The sequence below is a fragment of the Danio rerio genome, chromosome 14 (genome assembly GCF_049306965.1).
Source record: "Danio rerio strain Tuebingen ecotype United States chromosome 14, GRCz12tu, whole genome shotgun sequence".
Classification (NCBI taxonomy): domain Eukaryota; kingdom Metazoa; phylum Chordata; class Actinopteri; order Cypriniformes; family Danionidae; genus Danio; species Danio rerio.
The window spans coordinates 9,297,326-9,316,833 of record NC_133189.1 but is presented as its reverse complement, the minus strand read 5'-3'; the positions used below and the strand labels follow the sequence as shown (position 1 = coordinate 9,316,833).

General features: G+C 39.5%; 1 protein-coding gene across 5 annotated transcripts in view; it reads right to left on the bottom strand.

Annotated features, from left to right (window-relative positions):
- The window catches only part of kcnk4a (potassium channel, subfamily K, member 4a), a 56,959-nt gene that overhangs the window by 1,329 nt on the left and 36,122 nt on the right, over nucleotides 1-19,508 (bottom strand). For 3 of the 5 annotated variants that reach the window (XM_068213303.2, XM_068213304.2, XM_073922528.1), the window contains one exon: nucleotides 16,819-18,564. In XM_068213303.2, coding sequence (XP_068069404.1) covers nucleotides 17,725-18,564 — 840 coding nt within the window. In that variant the 3' untranslated portion in view covers nucleotides 16,819-17,724. Of the gene's footprint in view, nucleotides 1-16,818; nucleotides 18,565-19,508 lie in introns of those variants that run through there. The other 2 variants (XR_012390219.1, XR_012390220.1) reach the window with 2 other exon arrangements.

Genomic DNA, 19,508 nt, shown 5'->3' with positions numbered 1-19,508 from the left:
TCAGAGGCCCCTAGGTGGAGGGCAAGGGGGCACCATGGGGCCGATACTGCTACTGCAAGACCTAATCACGTTGCAAAGCTGCTAGTTTCTTCCCGATGTTTTCCAATTTGCGGTCTAGAGTCACAGTCTGAGTACTAACAAACCTGCCCACCCCCGTTTCAATCCAGCCTGCCAGCTTGGTGGGGTTTTGAGCCACATTGAGCCCTTTAACTTACCATCAAAACCCTGTTATTAAAGTTCTGGATAGATAGATATCTTTAATATCCTCCAGGGACAGACCGGCCAGGCACATGGCACGCCACTTCTCCCACTTGTCTATCATGTATCCAGCTGCAAACGTCCTCGCAGGACAGTTGAGTTCCTCTGAACCCAGACTTCTCATCGAGATGGTGTCAAAGACCAGTCGATCAAATCCACAATTCCTTATTTGTTTGGAGAGCAGGGCAAAGAGAGCCTCAAAGATAGAATAAGACAGCCAGGAGAAATAGGGGAGGTAGAGGAAAAAAGCTCGACCGCCTTTCCTGAGAGCCAAAGAATCCAGAGGCCTTTGCCTTTCATATAAGCTACTTCTGATTCCAAATGAACAACTAAAAGTCAAGTTATTTATTTATTGTTCCGAAAATTTGGATAGGCGACAAGACTTTTGTCAGGTAGTATACACGACCACAGGAATACATGCACAATCATAAAAAACGGCGAACCCTAACAGTGGTATTTAGACCCTAGGGTCATTCAGGCATAATCATATTCATTCCCCCTATTTATCAAATTTTATGTTTCAGTCTTGTGCTAAACAGAGAGTGTCTTGCAGGTTTGAAAAGACATGAGGGTGAGTAAACTAGGACAGAATTATCATTTATAAGATATTTTCAATTCGGGGTAATATATGCCAATTTCGCTGATATCTAATGTCTGTCACTGGTCTCTAGGTCGGACCTAATCACTTTGCAAAGCTGCTAGTTTCTTCCCGATGTTTTCCAATTTGCGATCTAGAGTCACAGTCTAAGTACTAACAAACCTGCCCACCCCCGATTCAATCCAAACCCCAGCTTGGTGGGGTTTTGAGCCACATTGAGCCCTTTAACTTACCATCAAAACCCTGTTATCAAAGTTCTGGATAGATAGATATCTTTAATATCCTCCAGGGACAGACCGGCCAGGCACATGGCACGCCACTTCTCCCACTTGTCTATCATGTATCCAGCTGCAAACGTCCTCGCAGGACAGTTGAGTTCCTCTGAACCCAGACTTCTCATCGAGATGGTGTCAAAGACCAGTCGATCAAATCCACAATTCCTTATTTGTTTGGAGAGCAGGGCAAAGAGAGCCTCAAAGATAGAATAAGACAGCCAGGAGAAATAGGGAAGGTAGAGGAAAAAAGCTCGACCGCCTTTCCTGAGAGCCAAAGAATCCAGAGGCCTTTGCCTTTCATATAAGCTACTTCTGATTCCAAATGAACAACTAAAAGTCAAGTTATTTATTTATTGTTCCGAAAATTTGGATAGTCGACAAGACTTTAGTCAGGTAGTATACACGACCACAGGAATACATGCACAATCATAAAAAAGCTTTGATAGGAAAGTTGGTAGCACATTCTTTATTCTGATAAACTCCTTCCACTATACCTCAATAATTATATAAATATGTGCTAAATGTAGGTTACACACAGAAAAAAACATTTCATTATTCAAGTGAATGTTGCTTAATTATTCAAGGGAATGCAAAGCTAAACCATATATTGCACAACACAGGGCCTGGCACGTTTTAAAATAGGAGAATATTATTGTAATGTCAAGCTCAGGAGGTCAAATTATGCTTAGGTTTATAGAATAGTTTATCAAGTATATAATCGCAACAGTTTTCACCAAAACAACAACATGGGATTTGTGCATGGCATGCTTTAGGAAAGAGTTTTGTGGTATATGTCAAAGATAACAGCATTTGCCAATGGGGGAGTAAGGCGAAGAACAGAGAAGGCATTTAGACAGGCTAAAACTGATTTGGATTAAAGCATTATGTCATTAAGGGTGAATTTGGCAAGACTATTGGGTTCTTGTCATCTCACGACATACACAAAGGCTGGTGTTATTGAACTGTTTTATCCATCTAAGCTCAAGCCAAAAGTGAATCAGGGCTAAAAATGTAAGCCACAGCATGGCAATGTCAATGAAGTGGTCAAGAAATGATCCAAAGTCAGATTAACTTTTTGATTTGTTATGGTTGAATTTAATTTGTTTTGATTTTTCTAACCATTGGCCATATAAAAGTTTTTCTTTTGCTAAATCAAGAACAGAGATCTTGACCTTTCAGAAGTACAAATGTGGTCTTGCTGTATAAAAGCATAAACTTTCATTTCCCAAACTTCAAATACAAAAAAAAAGTGAATCATTCTAGAACATTCCTCCAGATGCAAACCAGCACACCACCTCATTACCAAGGTTTTAAGTTTCTTTCAGTTCAGTACACAAAAATCACCAACGAAATGGTAAGAGAAAAACAGCCATGGAATATATTGCCTGATGTAATGTTTCTCAGCAGATGGATGTTTGGATTTTCAGAGGTTACATGAATATGTCTTGCATCCTGTTTTTACATCATCAACTCCCAAGACATAATTATGCATTTTCGCCGCCAAAATGCCTAAATTGTATCCGTTTCAACAGTCCTAGAAGCAAAAACAGCTGTTGCTGATTAGAGCTGCACTGTAATAAGTGGAAAGTAGATTGCAAAAACACTCAACCATTTATTATGAGATGATCTGCCCTCAATACGTCTCTATTAATAAGATATCGAAATATGAGTAATTCCATTTTCCTTCAATGATTGATAGACAGATGGGTAGACAGATAGATAGATAGATAGATAGATAGATAGATAGATAGATAGATAGATAGGTAGGTAGGTAGGTAGGTAGGTAGGTAGGTAGGTAGGTAGGTAGGTAGGTAGGTAGGTAGGTAGGACGGACGGACGGACGGACGGACGGACGGACGGACGGACGGACGGACGGACGGACGGACGGACGGACGGACGGACGGACGGACGGACGGACGGACGGACGGACGGACGGACGGACGGACAGATAGATAGATAGATAGATCTGTCTGTCTTGTCTGTCCTGTCTGTCCAGGGTCAGGTGGCAGGGGTAGCAGTCTCAGGAGGGAACTTCAGAATTCCCTCTTTCCAGACATTTGCTCCAGCTACACTGGGGAGATGCTAAATGTCTCTACTGGGTCTGTCCTGGGGCCACCTTCCAGTTGGAGAAGCCTGAGACATCACCCTCGGTAGGTGTTCAGGAGGTATCCAATACACATCGCCAAGCGACATTAACTGGTTACTCTTGGAAGGAGAAGTGGCTCAAGTCTTCACCTCTAAATAATTTCTTACAGTTACAAAGCTGCACCCTGCCATTCTGGAAAAGAAGCTAATTTCACCTGTTTGTTGCTAAGATCTTGTCCTTTAAGTTATGGCCCAAAGCTTGTGACCAAAGCCTTTCTCTGGTCTCCATACCAGACCCCCCTTCCAACCGTAGGCTGTGCCTGCAAATTCTGTCCATTAAAAAACAATATCACCCTGCAGAAGTCCAGCATACACCACGAACAAGTCTGATTTACAGCCAGACAGCCCGTAACAGAGAACTTTAAACCAGATGCTCCCAGAAAACCTCACACATAATGCCACAATAGTCAAACAACTTTTCCAGTTCCACAAAGCACATCAGACGAACTCCTATGAACCCTTGAGCAACCCTAGTAAAAGTGTAGAGCTGGTCCAGTATTCCATATCCCTTTCAAAAACTGCATTGACCCACCTGAATCTGAGGCTCTACTGTCAGCCTGATTCTCCTCTCCAGTAGTCTAGCAAATACCTATTAAGGAAGGCTAAGAAATCTCCTATAGAGCTTGAAAATCGATGTCACAGCAAGTTGCGGTCGGCCATGTTTGTGGACAAATGCAGGACCCCACGATGTAAACAGATGCAAATCACAACAGAAAAGCTGACTGTTTTATTGTAATATTTGTCCTTGTCCTAAATACCCAGAATGCATTGCACTGTTATGACACATTCCCATTCTTTATGTTAATAAGATATTCTATTAACATAACACTCCGGTCCCATGTTGTCCAGTCCAGAGGCATTGTCCCCGGCTTCCAAGCAATGCTACAGAGGGTGTCAGTCTAGGCTTCCCTATACATTTAAAGACTTAAGGTACTCAGATTGGATCTCATCCAATCCCCTATTCCTTGCCACTGGAGAGCTTCAGACTACCTCAGTGACTTCAATCACCTGCAATTCCCTATTCCCCATTTCTGCTGGCTATGCAAGTCAGTGAGATTGAGCATTCTCAGAGTATTCTTCCCACCCTCGGATAACATCCCCTGTCAAGGCCAACAGTTCCCCATCTCCAGTGAAAACAGTGTTGGTGAAGAACTACTTCCTTTTCCTGAGGTGCTGAATGATTTGCCAGAATCTCTGACTGATAATCCTCGACCATGGTTTCTCAGAACTATGCCCTTCTTCCCAGGCCAAAGTTTTTGCATCTATGACCACTGTGGCCTGTGGCACATTTGGCCTGTAAGTACCCGTTACTTGTCTTGGGAAACCCAAATGACAACCAGGCTTGTGAACAGCACTTAGTCTGGCTTGTCATCTAGGGTCTTGTTCGGAATACCCTAACAGTGGTATTTAGACCCTAGGGTCATTCAGGCATAATCATATTCATTCCTCCTATTTATCAAATTTTATGTTTCAGTCTTGTGCTAAACAGAGAGTGTCTTGCAGGTTTGAAAAGACATGAGGGTGAGTAAACTAGGACAGAATTATCATTTATGTGTGGACTAATCTTTTAGGGAAATGACCTTCAGGTGGCAGATTTAAACTAATAGACTGCAGTTCTGCCTCTTTATCAGTTTTGCCAGAGAATAACTGATTCCCTGATGAGCTTGTTTTTTTTTTTTTTTTTTGTCAATTGGTGGAATTTTAATTTATTGTCACTATCACCTTTGGCTTGCTTTGAGTCAGTCGAGCTGCTCTTCAGTGGATCATCTTTCAACACTGACATCTGCACTAAAATAAACTGAACAGATATTGAATTCAGCATAAAATGCTTTAGAAATAAAGGGGACCTGCGGCAATAACTAGAAGCAGGGCTCAACAATAAGGACTGCCTGGTGGCCCAGGGCTAGCGTGAGAGATGTTTGGGACAGTAGACAGGATCATTACTGGCCCGATCGGGACAGTGCTGCCTTGTCAATAACATTTAATTTGTCTGCGACAATTTGTCAATTGCGTACATTTTAAGTTTGTGCTTATAAGTCTTTAAACACTACATTCTCTGTGATGTCGTAATCACCATATTGCTTTCCAGGTCCTCTTATTTGATTTGATGTTTCGACCATCCTATTTTTTTCCGTAACCTAGTGACAACCAGTACAGCGATGAAACAGCAACATGGCGGCAACATCAAATTATAAGGCTAAAAGAAAAAGTCTGTTTCTGACGTCCTGGAAGCAGACATTTACATGTGAACAACGCAACTAAAAAATGAAGTGATGTTTTGCACAGTTTGCCATCAGTTTGATAAGTCAGCCACCTTTTGTTAAATAATTTCGAACCGCAATAAAATACCTCATTTTCCTCTGCTCTTTTTGTTTGCAAAACACTTTTAACATTTGTTAGGTATTGAAATTGTAGAGTCACAGACTTTGTTGACACATTGTTTAAAATATGTGGCTTAAAAAATAGCTATTAACTTCCCTTTTTTTTTTTTTTTTGGTGGGGCCTGTAAAATTTTGGCAGGGCAAGTAAAAATCTAAACCACTGGCCTGATCGGACCAGTAGAAAAACTCCTTAGCGTTGAACCCTGAGAAGGTATCAAAAATTACCAAAATCTAGTTTTGCTCAAGGTTTTTTTTTTCTCTAATGTCTCATTTAAGAGGGCGACAGGGTGGCTCAAAGGTTAGCACTTTCACCTCACAGCAAGAAGGTCTCTGGTTCAAGTCCCAGCCCCAGTTGGCATTTCTGCATGAGTGTTTGCATGTTCTCCCTGTGTTTGCATGGGTTTTTTTAAGGTGCTCCGGTTTCCCCCCACAGTCAAAACACATGCGCTATAGGTGAATCGAATAAACTAAATTGGCCGTAGGGTATGAGTGTGCTTCCCAGTACTGGGTTGCAGCTGGAAGAGCATCTGCTGTGTAAAACATATACTGGATAAGTTGGCGGTTCATTCTGCTGTGGTGACCCCTGATGAATAAAGGGACTAAGCTGAAAAATGAATGAATATAAGTGCAACCATCCCAAGTCTCCTGGAATTATCATTCATTTGCGGGCATCCAGGTGTCTCTATGCATTTGCGGGAGACTCACGGATGCCTGCAAATGAATAATAATCACCCTAAAGCTGCACGCCTTCCTCCTGGTTCTCAAATACGTCACACAGCCCTCTCCACCGCATCACTCCCGCTCTTCAGACACATCGCACAACATCCCCTCCATCTCCTGCAAATCATCTCTGTTTCCCCCGGAAGTGACTTTTCCAAACTTGGAATGTCTGTGAATGAATCTCATAAAATTTTTTTTAAATAATATTTCATGTTTCAGATATATGTAATTGATGAAATATGCTTTAATAAACTGTTCTTTCATTTTAATCTCGACTGTATACAACAAATACCTAAAGCAGTTTTCCTGTTTCTCCAAACACAGTATCAGGACACACCACAAAACCAACTGCAGGTTTTCTCGCTGCCCACTTCTAAAGTAAGACATTTCCGCTCAGAAATCAATTTCAGTCACGCTCAGGTTACAAAATGAACGGCTTCCGGTTTCAGACATTGATGCGGCGGGTGTAGAAGTCGTGTTAGGTGGGGCTGAAGTGCAGAGGTAGAATTTGGAAGCCCTGCGGAAAAGCTCCTCTGTAAACCACCACCATGTGTTTGTCCTCGTCCCTCTAAATACCCCCTTCACTCTGCAACCGGCATTTATCCCCACAGCCAGGGCCTTACAAAAGCCATTCCTGGAGCTGTCTCACGCTGGGACATATCGTTACTCGCTCTTTCACTCGTTCGCCTCGTCTTCCCACACCAAGGGCTTTTAAAATCTCATCCAGCTCCTGCTGCGCGAGCTCCTCAGCGAAATTGCTTGTTTTCTGTAAACAAATCTGTTTGTGCGCATGCTGTAAAATGTGTCTGGGTAGGTAGATGCTTAGATGTACTCTCTGTAAATGTGTTTTCAGAAGGAGTCTGTGTGTGAGCTGGAGTGTAAATATAACATTTATACTAACACCAGAGTAATATAAACAGTCTCTTTTATGTAGAATAAAGCATGTAAGATATTTGCCCTCGTCAGATGACCACAAGAGGGAGCCTGCTTCATAGGTTAGTGTTAACCAGCCAAAGATTGAAAATCTGGTTAGCCTCTGCTGGTAGATGCTGTAACTACAGCCTCCATCCAGAAACATCTTTCCATTATAGAGTAGCAAATATGGAAAACAATAAAAAAAATCATATTTAATAAATTATTTAAAAAAAAATGTTTGCTGTATATTTCAAATTTCTTTTATATGAATTTAACTGTTCAATAAAAGAAGCATCGCAACAGCATCTGCTGTTTCTGTATTCATTACAATCAAATTATTTGATTCTAGAGCTCAATATATAGTTTCAACATCGATATCGCAATGTGATCATTCGCAATAGTCACATCGCAGGATATGCATGTTGAGAATATAATTTATTTATCCTTATTTGTTTTTAATGTCTGTGATTGTATAATGTTTTTAAAAACATTTAGGTGTAAGAAATTGTACTGTTTGTAACCTTAATCAGGGACATGCAGAGACCTTTAAGGGGCAGGGGCTCAAAAAAGGGCACTATTTATTAAATAATAATAATAATAATAATTGTACTTTAATAACTAAAATATATTGAAGGATATTTCAACCTAAATTCATGGATAGTTCATTCAAAACTGAAAATTCAGTCACCATTTACTCACATTTCACTTGTTCCGACCTACAGTATTTGACTTTTTCTTTTGTTGATCACACAAAATAATATTTTAAAGAAAGTAGGAAACCTGTAACCATTGACTTTCAAAGTTTTGTTTTTCCTACGCTTTTTTTTTTAAATATCTTTTTTGATCTTTTTATTTATTTAGTGTTTGACAAAATAAAAAAAACAAAGATTTGAAACCACTTTAAGGTGATTAAATTAATTTTTTTTGGGTGAACTACCCCTTTTCAATAAATTTTTTGTCTTTCAGTTTTTTTTTTTTTTTTTTTTTTGCTGAACAAAATACAATATTTTGAAGAATGTGACACTGATAGCCACTGACTTCCATAGCTAGCCTATATGTACATGTTTTATAGCTTCAATTAACATATATTCTGAATAAATGACTATCAGCTGTCGTTTTTCAGTTAAATTAGCCTGTATGCTTATGGTATTGCCCTGGCTAAACTTTAGCTAGCTTATTATTACATAGTTGTTAATCAGGAGGATGTTAGCAACACAAAATAGACTATTTGCTTTTGAACTTTTGGATAATAACTTTAAATTTGAGCTTCAGGTAGTCTTAGTCGTTACTCACCTCCACCAAGAGGCGACACTCAATAGAACGTTCCATTGCAACAGCAGCGCCCAGCAACAGCCCCGGATTCCCGCATTTTGGAGTGAAAGCGATCGGTTGTGCATTTGATCTCATTGCTGTTGCGATGGCGAGCAGCTGCTTTGTTTTTTATTTATTTATTTAAAAAGTGCATTAAAGCAGAGATACAACCTGAAAGACAATACAGCACTTCCTATCACAATCATCAACACTTTTAATAGTTTATTTTACAGACTTATAATATGCTGTTGTTCTATTGAAATTTTCATTCCAAAATGGCCACCGCACCATCTAGTGGCTGTTTACCATATTGCACTACAGTGTCGCCTCTTGGTGATTCTATGCTCTTTGCCTCCACACAATATAAATGAATGACGGATGAATTTACATCGGCAGTTCTGTGGATCACAAGCTTTGGCCCAGATGCAGCCCGTGGGCAGTGCAGATGCAGATGCAGGAGTTGGCATAAGCCAGGGGTGCTCAACCCTGTTCCTGGAGATCTACCTTCCTGCAGATTTCAGTTGCAACCCTTATCAAACACACCTGTTTGTAATTATCAAGTGCTGCTCAGGTCTTAATTAGTTGTTTCAGGTGTGTTTGATCAAGGTTGGAGCTGAACTCTGTAGGAAGGTAGATCTCCAGGAACAGGGTTGAGCACCCCTGGCATAAGCACTGATAGGCTTTACTCCACTGTTGACACCTTTTGAGGACAGAGTAGCAATGTAAACAGCGTCCTCATCGGAACGTCTGGAATGTGGGTTTTTTTCCCCCCAAAACGCCAGTACAAGGAAGATGAAAACCACTTTAACTTTGAAATTTAGTTTTTTTATTGTTTGAAAGGGGAAAGTTAAATAGAACACACAGTAACTTATACATATATTATATTATATTTTTAGTAGTATTTTTAAAATAATTATTATCCCTAGGAAAAATGGGCACTCACAACACATGCCAAAAAGTGTATAGATTGTTTATTAGATTTTATGGAGATGCAAATAATAAACATTTATTTATCAGTCTCTGACTAAACATGTGTATGAAAATATAACACATGCAAATACAGAAATGCACCGTAAGTAGCACAGACAACAACGAAAAGATTTTACAGATTGTTTATTAGATTTCAGGGAGATACAGAATATTCCCAATTGACCTAACATTATAAATTCTTTCCAAATAGAGATGTGAAGTTACATGGTGAAACTATTTATATTGCAATATATGTTGCAAAATAAAAAGATATCACAATGTTAGAGTTTTCCAATATCGTGCAGCCCTATTTGATGCACAACATCTCAGTAAACAATGTACTGTACATCTTGTATTTAAAAGATATCTTGTTTTATAAATGAAGTAAAGCAGATTATTGGGATATCAACAAGCAAGGCACAATGAAGAGAATATCACTTATTATGGTATAACAGTATTTATCATTTGCTTTGGCACAACAATACAACAATAGACTATGTTTGTTTTTCCAGACGCGACACTCAAGTCCACTTTTTCCACACTGGCCACTTCAGGACATTTCTACTTTGAAATAAACTTCAGGCAAGATTTGAAATGAAGCTAAATGAAGGACGCTTTAAAGTGTCAATAAATACATTTAATATGTTACCAAATAAGGATTACGAAAACAATGTCTAGCCGTAAAGATATTATTAATAAGATATAACACATATTTATAATAATAATAAACAATAAAATGTTTCTTAAGAAGCAATTTTGGGTATTTCCTTCAGAAATCATTCTAATGTGGTGCCCAAGAAACATGTTATTAACATTAATATCAATATGTGGCACTGAAGGCATCATAACACATATCAGGGTAGAAGGCAGTAATATGAAACTTTCATAATATTATTGTTTTGACTATATTTGTGACCTTGAACCACAAAAGCTTATATTGCACAGATATATTTGTGGAAATATTCAAAATGATCTTTTAACCCTTTCATGCAAAAATCATGAAAAACATTATTTAGATTTCTTTAGCTATTTTGATAACGTTAATATGACACTAAAATTAAAATCCATTTTCATTTTCACAAAATTTTGTTTAATTTAAATATTATGGTATTTTACTGTCCACATTTGTGAACACCATGCAACAAAGGTGTAAAATGGGACATCAAGGGCTCTATCATACACCCGGCGCAATGTGGCGCAAGGCGCGGCGCAATAGTCTTTTGCTAGTTTCAGCTAGGCACAAGAGTCGTTTTGAGGCGTTGCCCTACACTGTTTAAATAGCAAATGCATGTGCGCTCATATGTGCGCCCATAGGCGTTCTGGTCTAAAAAGGGAGGCGTTCTGAGGCGCACTGTTGGCGCGTTGCTATTTTGAGAAACTATAATAGATTTTTCATTAGACCAAAACAAACCCGGTCTGAAGGCGAGTGCAGAGTTGCGCCTTGCTTACACACTGCTTAATAGCCTATACACAAGATGTAGAGCAATACGCAAATATCTTTACATATAAAAAAAATAAATTATTAAGGATATAAATAGGATATAAATAAGAATATATATAGGATATAAATATAAAGGATACAAATATTACAAAACATATTATTTTCTAGCCTACATGAATATGAAAAACCACAGCCTTCTTTTTTTTTGCCTTCTTCATCTCGGGAGGCTTTTTCAGTTCATTCATAACAATTTGCTTTTGTTTAATGTTATTATTATTAGCAGTATTATTTATCATATGCATATTTATATTTGTTTTATTAAAAACAAGCTTAGATTTGCCCACCTGTCAGGTTTTAGACCATATGGGGCACAGCATGTGTTTTAGGATATAACTCAGGTTTTAGAGCACATTTTGTTATTATTGTTCATTTATGTGTTTGCTGAAAATTAGAACTGAATTTAGAAATAGTTTTGAAACAAATATTTGGGCTTAACAAACGAAATTAATTATTTATAGGCTAATTGATGTCCATGCGTAAAGGTTTCCCCATCCACGAGAGCGAAAGTAAATCGATTATCTCTCATTCTTGCGTGGTATGCTCTGTTTAACTGTTTTCTGTTAAAAAAAAAACTGTTAACTGTTTGCTAGTGAAATGCTCAGTTTTTCCACTTCCACTTACTTTACGTCATGTAAATAGCAAATGCACTTATGGCACGACGCAGCTGACTCTTAAAGGGAATGGGAGATGAGACTCTGATTGGTTTATTCTTAAAACACATCTATAACTCATTAAGAAAATAAACTCAACCCTTTTAGACCATGCGCCACAGCGCAAAGCGGATTTTCCCATCCTTAAATTAGCAAAAGTGGATTCTGACATGCCCTGAAAGCGTTTGCGCCCTGCGTTTTGCGCATGGACCGTCAAAATAGAGCCCAAAGACATAGCTGCCAATATGGAATATTGTGTTTTTTTTAATGGCCTGTTATTCTATTCATATCAGCTCATTTGTTAAAAACAATAATAGTACAATATAAAAAACAATAAAACACATTGTAGGAACAACAATAACAGCAGTTATATATATGCAGAAAGGTTTGCAGTATGGATAAATCATGGAAAACATTTACTGCTGATTGTAACTTATTATTTCATCCCTATCTTACTTCATGTTAAATCATCTCAGTTATAGTATTTTTAGTTGAAACTGGTCTTTTTACAGCACGCAATAAATTATTCTTATTTCGTGTGAAAGCCCACAAAGCTGTCAGGACACAGGGTAACCTGACACATACTCATCACTGCTGTCACTCCCACTGGAATTTTCTCAATTATTCTGTACTGACTTCCTGACCTATTCTTTCACTGTTTAGAAGGCAAAATGCTCATTTGTTTTCATATAAATGTGTAAAATTGCCATTTAATGCTGTAATATGTCGGTTTAAATAAATATTTATGTTAATATAATTGTTAAATGTCCGTTTTATATTGTAATAAGGAATTTATAACATCTTTAAAAAAAGAATAGATACTAGCAGGTTACAGAAAAAAAGGACTTTTATGCAATCTGACTCTGTTGCAAGATGTCGACATATGTGGAAAGTTGGTTTTTGGTGAATAAAAACTACATTTTACACTAAATTTAATAAATTACTAACATATTCATCATACTTTTCTGTACATACTGATATTTTTTCACCTCAGTTGCCCCCCTTAAATAAACGTTTTTTATAGATATGTCTGAGGCATTTAGCACACGGCCATCACTGTCGGCCATCTTGGATTAATGATGTCATCAAGCAAAGAATAGCTGCGTCCCAAATCGCATACTTATGCACTATTCTACGCCATTTTGTAGTATAAATAGTGTAAGTAGTGTGTTCACATTGAAAACTCTAAAAATAATAAGTGCACTTTAATAACCCGGATGATGCACTTATTCAGCCGCTAAAATGAAGTGTGTAATGATGGACACTTCACGCACTCAACGACCGCAGGTTTGCTTACGTAGCGGAAGGGTGGAGCTATCGGGCGCACATGTTGGATAACTTTATTTATTTGGGTGGTGAAAGCAAAATTCTCCTACGAGAGTGATTATAGCGCCTCCCGATGGTGAATTCGGCAATACTCACGGCAGGTATTACTTGATAATTCGGTCGTTTATTTCAGTGATTTGGCAACCGTCAAACGTCATCAGGGAAACGGTTTGAATTTCCGCTTAGCAAAAAAACGTTATTGTGCCATTTGGGACGCCACTACATACATATACTATCCTGTTGAGTGTGTAAGTGCATAAGTACATAGTGCATGAGTGCATAGTGTATAGTGTGCCATTTGGGACGCAGCTAATAACTGGAATGCAAAAGAGTAGCCACTGTGACAATGCTGCTGACAGTCTACCGACACTGCCCTCAAGTGGTTTGGAGAAAATTACCATGATTAATGAACCTTAAATTAAGTTAAATTAACTGTCCACAAATGTGGACGCCATGCATGAAAGGGTTAATTGTGCATTTTTATGTTTTGCCAATAATCATTAGAATAATAAGTAAGCATCAGCTTCCATGAAGCCGTTTTGTAAATTTCCCTCCATAAATATATCAAAATTCTGAATACTTATATGCATTTCTAAGAATTTGTCTTAATTTACACAACAATTATTGTAAATATAACATTTATACAAACGCCAGCAACTCTCACATGGTTGTCCACTGAAGCTAAGCAGTGGTGTTAGTGAGACTAGCAGGGGGCGCTCAACCTGCGGTTTGTGTGGGTCCTAACGCCCCAGTATATTGATGGGGACTCTATATTGCTCAGTGGGCACCATCTTTCAGATGACATGTAAACCTAGGTCCTGTCCCCTGGATGTCCTTCAAAAAAAGGGTAGGGTCGAACACCAGCATTCTAGCCAAATTTGCCTACTGGCCTTTGTTCATCATGGCCTCCTAACCATCCTATGTTATAATTGGCTTCAGTACTCTGTCTCCTCTCCACCAATCAGCTGGTGTGTGGTGGAGAAGGGTCTGGATGCAGACATGATGCAGTCTCAGACCGATGCAATCTCAGCCAGACATGCGCATTCAGATTAATGCAATCTCAGCTAGGCATTCGCAATCAGAAAGCACTCAGCCACACATGCACAAGCGGGCACACTTTCTCTTATAGTTATGTGTATAGATACATAGGAATTTATTTTGTCAGTCGTACCTTTAGTTTGTAAACCGTATTTTGCCGTAATTCCGTCTTTGACCCGCCACAACGTGCACGAGAATACACATGTTAAAATGTGTGTGAGCATCTGAGATTGCATCGATATAAATGCGCATGCGCGGCCGAGATTGCATCGGTCTGAAACTGCATCATGTCTGCATCCATTGGTGTGGTGTGCGGTCTGGCGCAATATTGCTGCCGTCGTGTTATCCAGGTTGATGCTTCACACTGGTGATGAATGAGGAGATCCCCCCTAAAATGTGTAAAGCGATTTGAGTGTGCAGAAATGCGCTTTATAAATGTGAAGAATTATTATTATTAACTTAAAAAAATTATTTCCAAATTATTTAGCTTTTTAAAACCCTCAGATTAAAGATTTGCTAATAGTTGTATTTCTGCCAAAAAGACCTATTCTAACAAACCAAACATCAATCAGTGATGGGAAGTTCGGATCATTTTACTGACTCGGATCTTTGAGTCTCGTTCATCGAGATGAACAAATCTTTTTTCGAGTCATTTTGTTCATTTGGTTGAATTTGCCAAAATATTATTAAAATGTTACGAATTGCTTCCAAACACATCTATAATTAAAGCTGCAAGCAGCGATGATAGGGACCTCGCACCCGGGCTCACCGCCGCCCAGTGGCCGCAGGATGACAGAGAAGAGGAAACAATAATAATTTAAGCTGAGATATTTAAAAAATCTGAGAAAATCTAAGATTTATGCCAAACTTCCTCCTGTCAGCATGTGTCGCTATAACTGTGAGGCAGATCGGACATTGTTTAGCCGAGTTATAAGCCAAACTGCCTTTTGTCAGCAGGTGGCGCTATGACTGTGACTCTATGGGCATGTAGATGTCTTCAGGAGAGGAATTTAATCAACCATGTGAAGTTTCAGGCAGATCAGACATTGTGTGGCTGAGTTATAAGCCAAACTACCTTCTGCCAGCAGGTGGCGCTATGACTGACTCAATATTGTTATGTAGATGTGTTCAGGGGTGGACTTTTATCAACCATGTGAAGTTTCAGGCTGATCAGACTTTTTGTGGTTGAGTTATAAGGACTTCCTGTTCCATGGCGAAGCGTTGAGGTTTGTCATGCCGCCACAGACACGCCCCTCTGCGAAAACTCTAGATCTTCACAATATATCATCGCTAGAGCTTTCAGATAACACCACCCAATTTTGGTGCTGATACAAAAACAATTGTGGGAGGAGTTTGTTACACTGTAAAACATGTCATTTCCTGTGGCCAGCAGGTGGCGCTACAATTGTATCTGGATATTTGCATGTAAACGTGTTCAGGTCAGGACTCTTATCAAACGTGTGAATTTTGAAGCAGATCGGATAATGCATGCCTGAGTTATACCAACTTCCTGTTTTGTGGCGAATCATCAAAGTTTGCGAGGCCACCACAGACACGCCCATCGCCGAAAACTCAAAAGCTTTTGCAATTTAACATCGCCAAGGCCTTTAGATGACTAAACCCAATTTTGGTGTCGATCGGATAAAATCCCTAGGAGGAGTTCGTTAAAATACAACGCCTGGAAATGGCAAAAATGCCACTTTTTCGCCGCAGGAAGTTAAAAATATCCGACTTCCTGTTGGGTTTGAGATATAGCTTCAAGAGACTTTTTCGTATGTTTTGGCATGTTTGAGGTGTGTGCCAATTTTCGTGCATGTGCGTGATTCGTAGATCAGGGGCTCGTCCGTTTAATTTTTATAGGTGGCGCTGTCGAGTCACTTTGCCACGCCCACTTCCGAAACCCATAATAAACGTAAATTTTCACCACTTTTGAGGTGTGTGCAAAGTTTCGTGAGTTTTCGGGCATGTTGAGCCCCTCAAAACCGCGATTCATTCCGCGGTAGAAGTCGGAAGAATAATAATAAGAAACGGAGCAATTCCAATAGGGCCTTGCACCGTTCGGTGCTCGGTCCCTAACTAGCCCAAAAGGTTGATCACACGACAAATAAGTCATAAACAGAATACTATAAGAAGGAGAAAATAATAATTCAATGTTTACCTGCTCTTTTGTCTATGAAGGTATTGTCTCTTTGCTCAGTTTACCTCTTCAAATGTCAGTGGTTCATTCACGTTACACTGATAGTCACATATAATCTTAACTATGGTACACAGTCTGAGTCAATAGGAGCCATGATAATTAGTTCACCTTTCAATTCAATTCTTTTTCCGGCTCTAAATGTATATGATTGGCCCATGAGGAACAAATGCCTCAAACCAGATAGAGGACTCGAGAGATGAATGGATCAATACTTTTTCTGTCTCTAAACGCATATGATTGACTTCCGCCTTTCCGCGATGAACGACTCAAGACTTAAAATGAACGATACCACCTCCACAAATGTGCACACACACACGGATGAACGAATCACTCCCAGAGAGGACTCATAAGCTGCGTCCCAAATGGCACACTATACACTATGCACTCATGCACTATGTACTTATGCACTTACACACTCAACAGCATAGTATATGTGTGGTGTCGTCCCAAATGGCACACTAACATTTTTTTTACTAAGCGGAAATTCAAACCGTTTCCCTGATGACGTTTGACGGTTGCCAAATCAGTGAAATAAACAACCGAATTATCGAATAATACCTGCCATGAGTATAACCGCATTCACCATCGGGAGGCGCTATAAACACTTTTGTAGGAAAATTTTGCTTTCACCATCCAAAATAAATAAAGTTATCCAACATGTGCGCCCGATAGCTCCGCCCTTCCGCTACGTGAGCAAACCTGCGGTCGTTGAGTGCGTGATGTGTCCATCATTCCACGCTTCATTTTAGCGGCTGAATGAGGTCTAATTACCCTGAATCCGGGTAATTAAAGTGTGCACTTATTATTTTTAGAGTTTTCAATGTGAACACACTACTTATACTATTTTTACTACAAAATGGCGTAGTAAGTGCATAAGTATGCGATTTGGGACGCAGCTATAGTTCCCGAGTCATATTGAAGATTCGTTCAAAATGAACGAATCGTTCATGAACGACCCATCACTAACATCAATATAAAACTTATTTAATCAGCGTCTCAGATGATGTATAAACCTCAATTTCCAAACAATGTAGTCTTATCCCTGATGTTGTGGTCCAGGGTCAAATTTGCGATAAAAACAATAAATAACCGTATTGTTTGACGACTATTTGAACAAATTGATGTAAATGATCCAATGTGTGTACAAGAGAGGCTTTGCAAACCGTACGAGCACATTCTATACTCAAATACTATTGTTTTTGAATGTAAAACTGTGCAGATGGCGCTCTGTGACGGTGCAGGAATTTAAACCAGACTGAACTAAAAAAAAAAAAGTGGGAAATCTTCCGACAATTTGCGTTAAATACAGCAATCTCAAAATAGTGGAGGATCTGATTTATCGTATATATAATTTAAAAAAGATGTAGTGTGCTATTCTGAAAGCCAGAGTTCATTACGCAAGTCATTTTGGTTGACAGTGTTTGACAGTGATTTTGAAAGCTAAGATGTTGGAGGTGGTGGAGTCGGAGGATGTGATGGGGGTTGTAGTTCATTACTGACCTCCCTCTGTAGTCCAGCAGGCTGCCGCTTTGTCATACTCCTCCTCTTTGGTCTGCGTTGACGGTTCTGTCCTGACGGTTTGACCCGATCACTAAGAGCGTCGGAAGACTCGTCGATGTAGGCTAGGTTCTCGCCAAAGAAGTCCAGAAGGGACGGACGGGGTGGACTGCAGCTTGCAACTACCACAATCGGAACATCATTCTGACTTTCCAGTGATCTCCGTGATGCCTTCGCTCCAGATTCCACATCCTCTGAGTTACAGGAGTTTGACTCGTATTCATATTCCGACCAGGACTCAGATGGTGTCTCGGATGCAGAAAATGACCCCGATTCGGATTGTGAGGGGGATCTGGAAATGGCTCTGGACCCGGCTCTGGATGCTGGTTTTAGCTCTAGCCGTGAGATGGATCTCGACGTCGGTCCTACTGTCAGCCGTGATCCTGGTCTCATCTCATAATGCGCTCCATCAATCCTGCTCATTGACCTGGATTGGGACAGTACTTCTGAAGCTGGTTTGTATCTGCATGTCGGCCAGCCAAGGATCAGATGTCCGTTCTCTCTGATAATATCGGCATCAAGAGAGATCCCATGAGTCAGTCCTGTTGTGTTTGGTCTTGGGTGGCGATGATGATGATGATGGTGGTGGTGGCGCTTCCTTCTGCGTCTCCGCTGAAGCTGAAAGGGGTCATTAAGATCCAGTGGAACGGGAATACGGAAGTCCATAGACATGTTCTGGATGTTTTGAGTCCAGTCTGTGGCGTGAGCTCTCAGCTCCTCCATCTAAAAGAGATAAATAGTGCCACAAAAAAGGGAGAAAGAATTACTTTGCGGTACAAGAAAGAGATAGTAGCTTAACAAACATGAATTAAAAACTGTCATACACTTTTTAACAAACTAACATTTAACACAAATCCAAATCTCACACAGATTTGACAAGTCATATTATTACAAATATTATTAATAATTTCATATAACATAAAAGCACTGTTTGAAGATAACTGTCCAGCAATGGAAATAAAATGCTTTCATACAATTTGTGCAGTTTTAAGAGTTGTTTTTTCTTAATTTTTGCTGTTAGGAAATGTAGTATTTAACGTAGGAAAGGAAAGGTACATATTTTCTCAAACATCAGGCTTTAAACAAAATAAATATATAATTTTTATTTTTAAATATCCCTATATAATAAGCGATGCAGTGGCGCAGTAGGTAGTGCTGTCGCCTCACACCAAGAAGGTCGCTGGTTCGAGTCTCGGCTGAGCCAGTTTGCATGTTCTCCCTGCATTCGCGTGGGTTTTTTTCCGGGTGCTCCGGTTTCCCCCACAGTCCAAAGACATGCGGTACAGGTGGATTGGGTAGGCTAAATTGCCCGTAGTGTATGAGTGTGAATGAGTGTGTGTGGATGTTTCCCAGAGAGGTTGCGGCTGGAAGGGCATCTGCTGCATAAAAACGTGCTGGATAAGTTGGCAGTTCATTTGGGACTAAGCCAAAAAGTAAATGAATGAAGGAATATTCCCATATAATATATATATACACATACATTTTTACTACTGTTGTCTACGACCCATTAGTGAATTGAATCGACCAAGACCAGTTTATCTAAGACAACTCAGGAAATGGAAAGAATCAAAATTTAGGAATTCATCGTTCATTTTCAGAAAGAAATAAAAAGGAATAGGAGAATTGGCAGATATCAGTCTGAATATTTGTATAAAGCTGCGGTCACA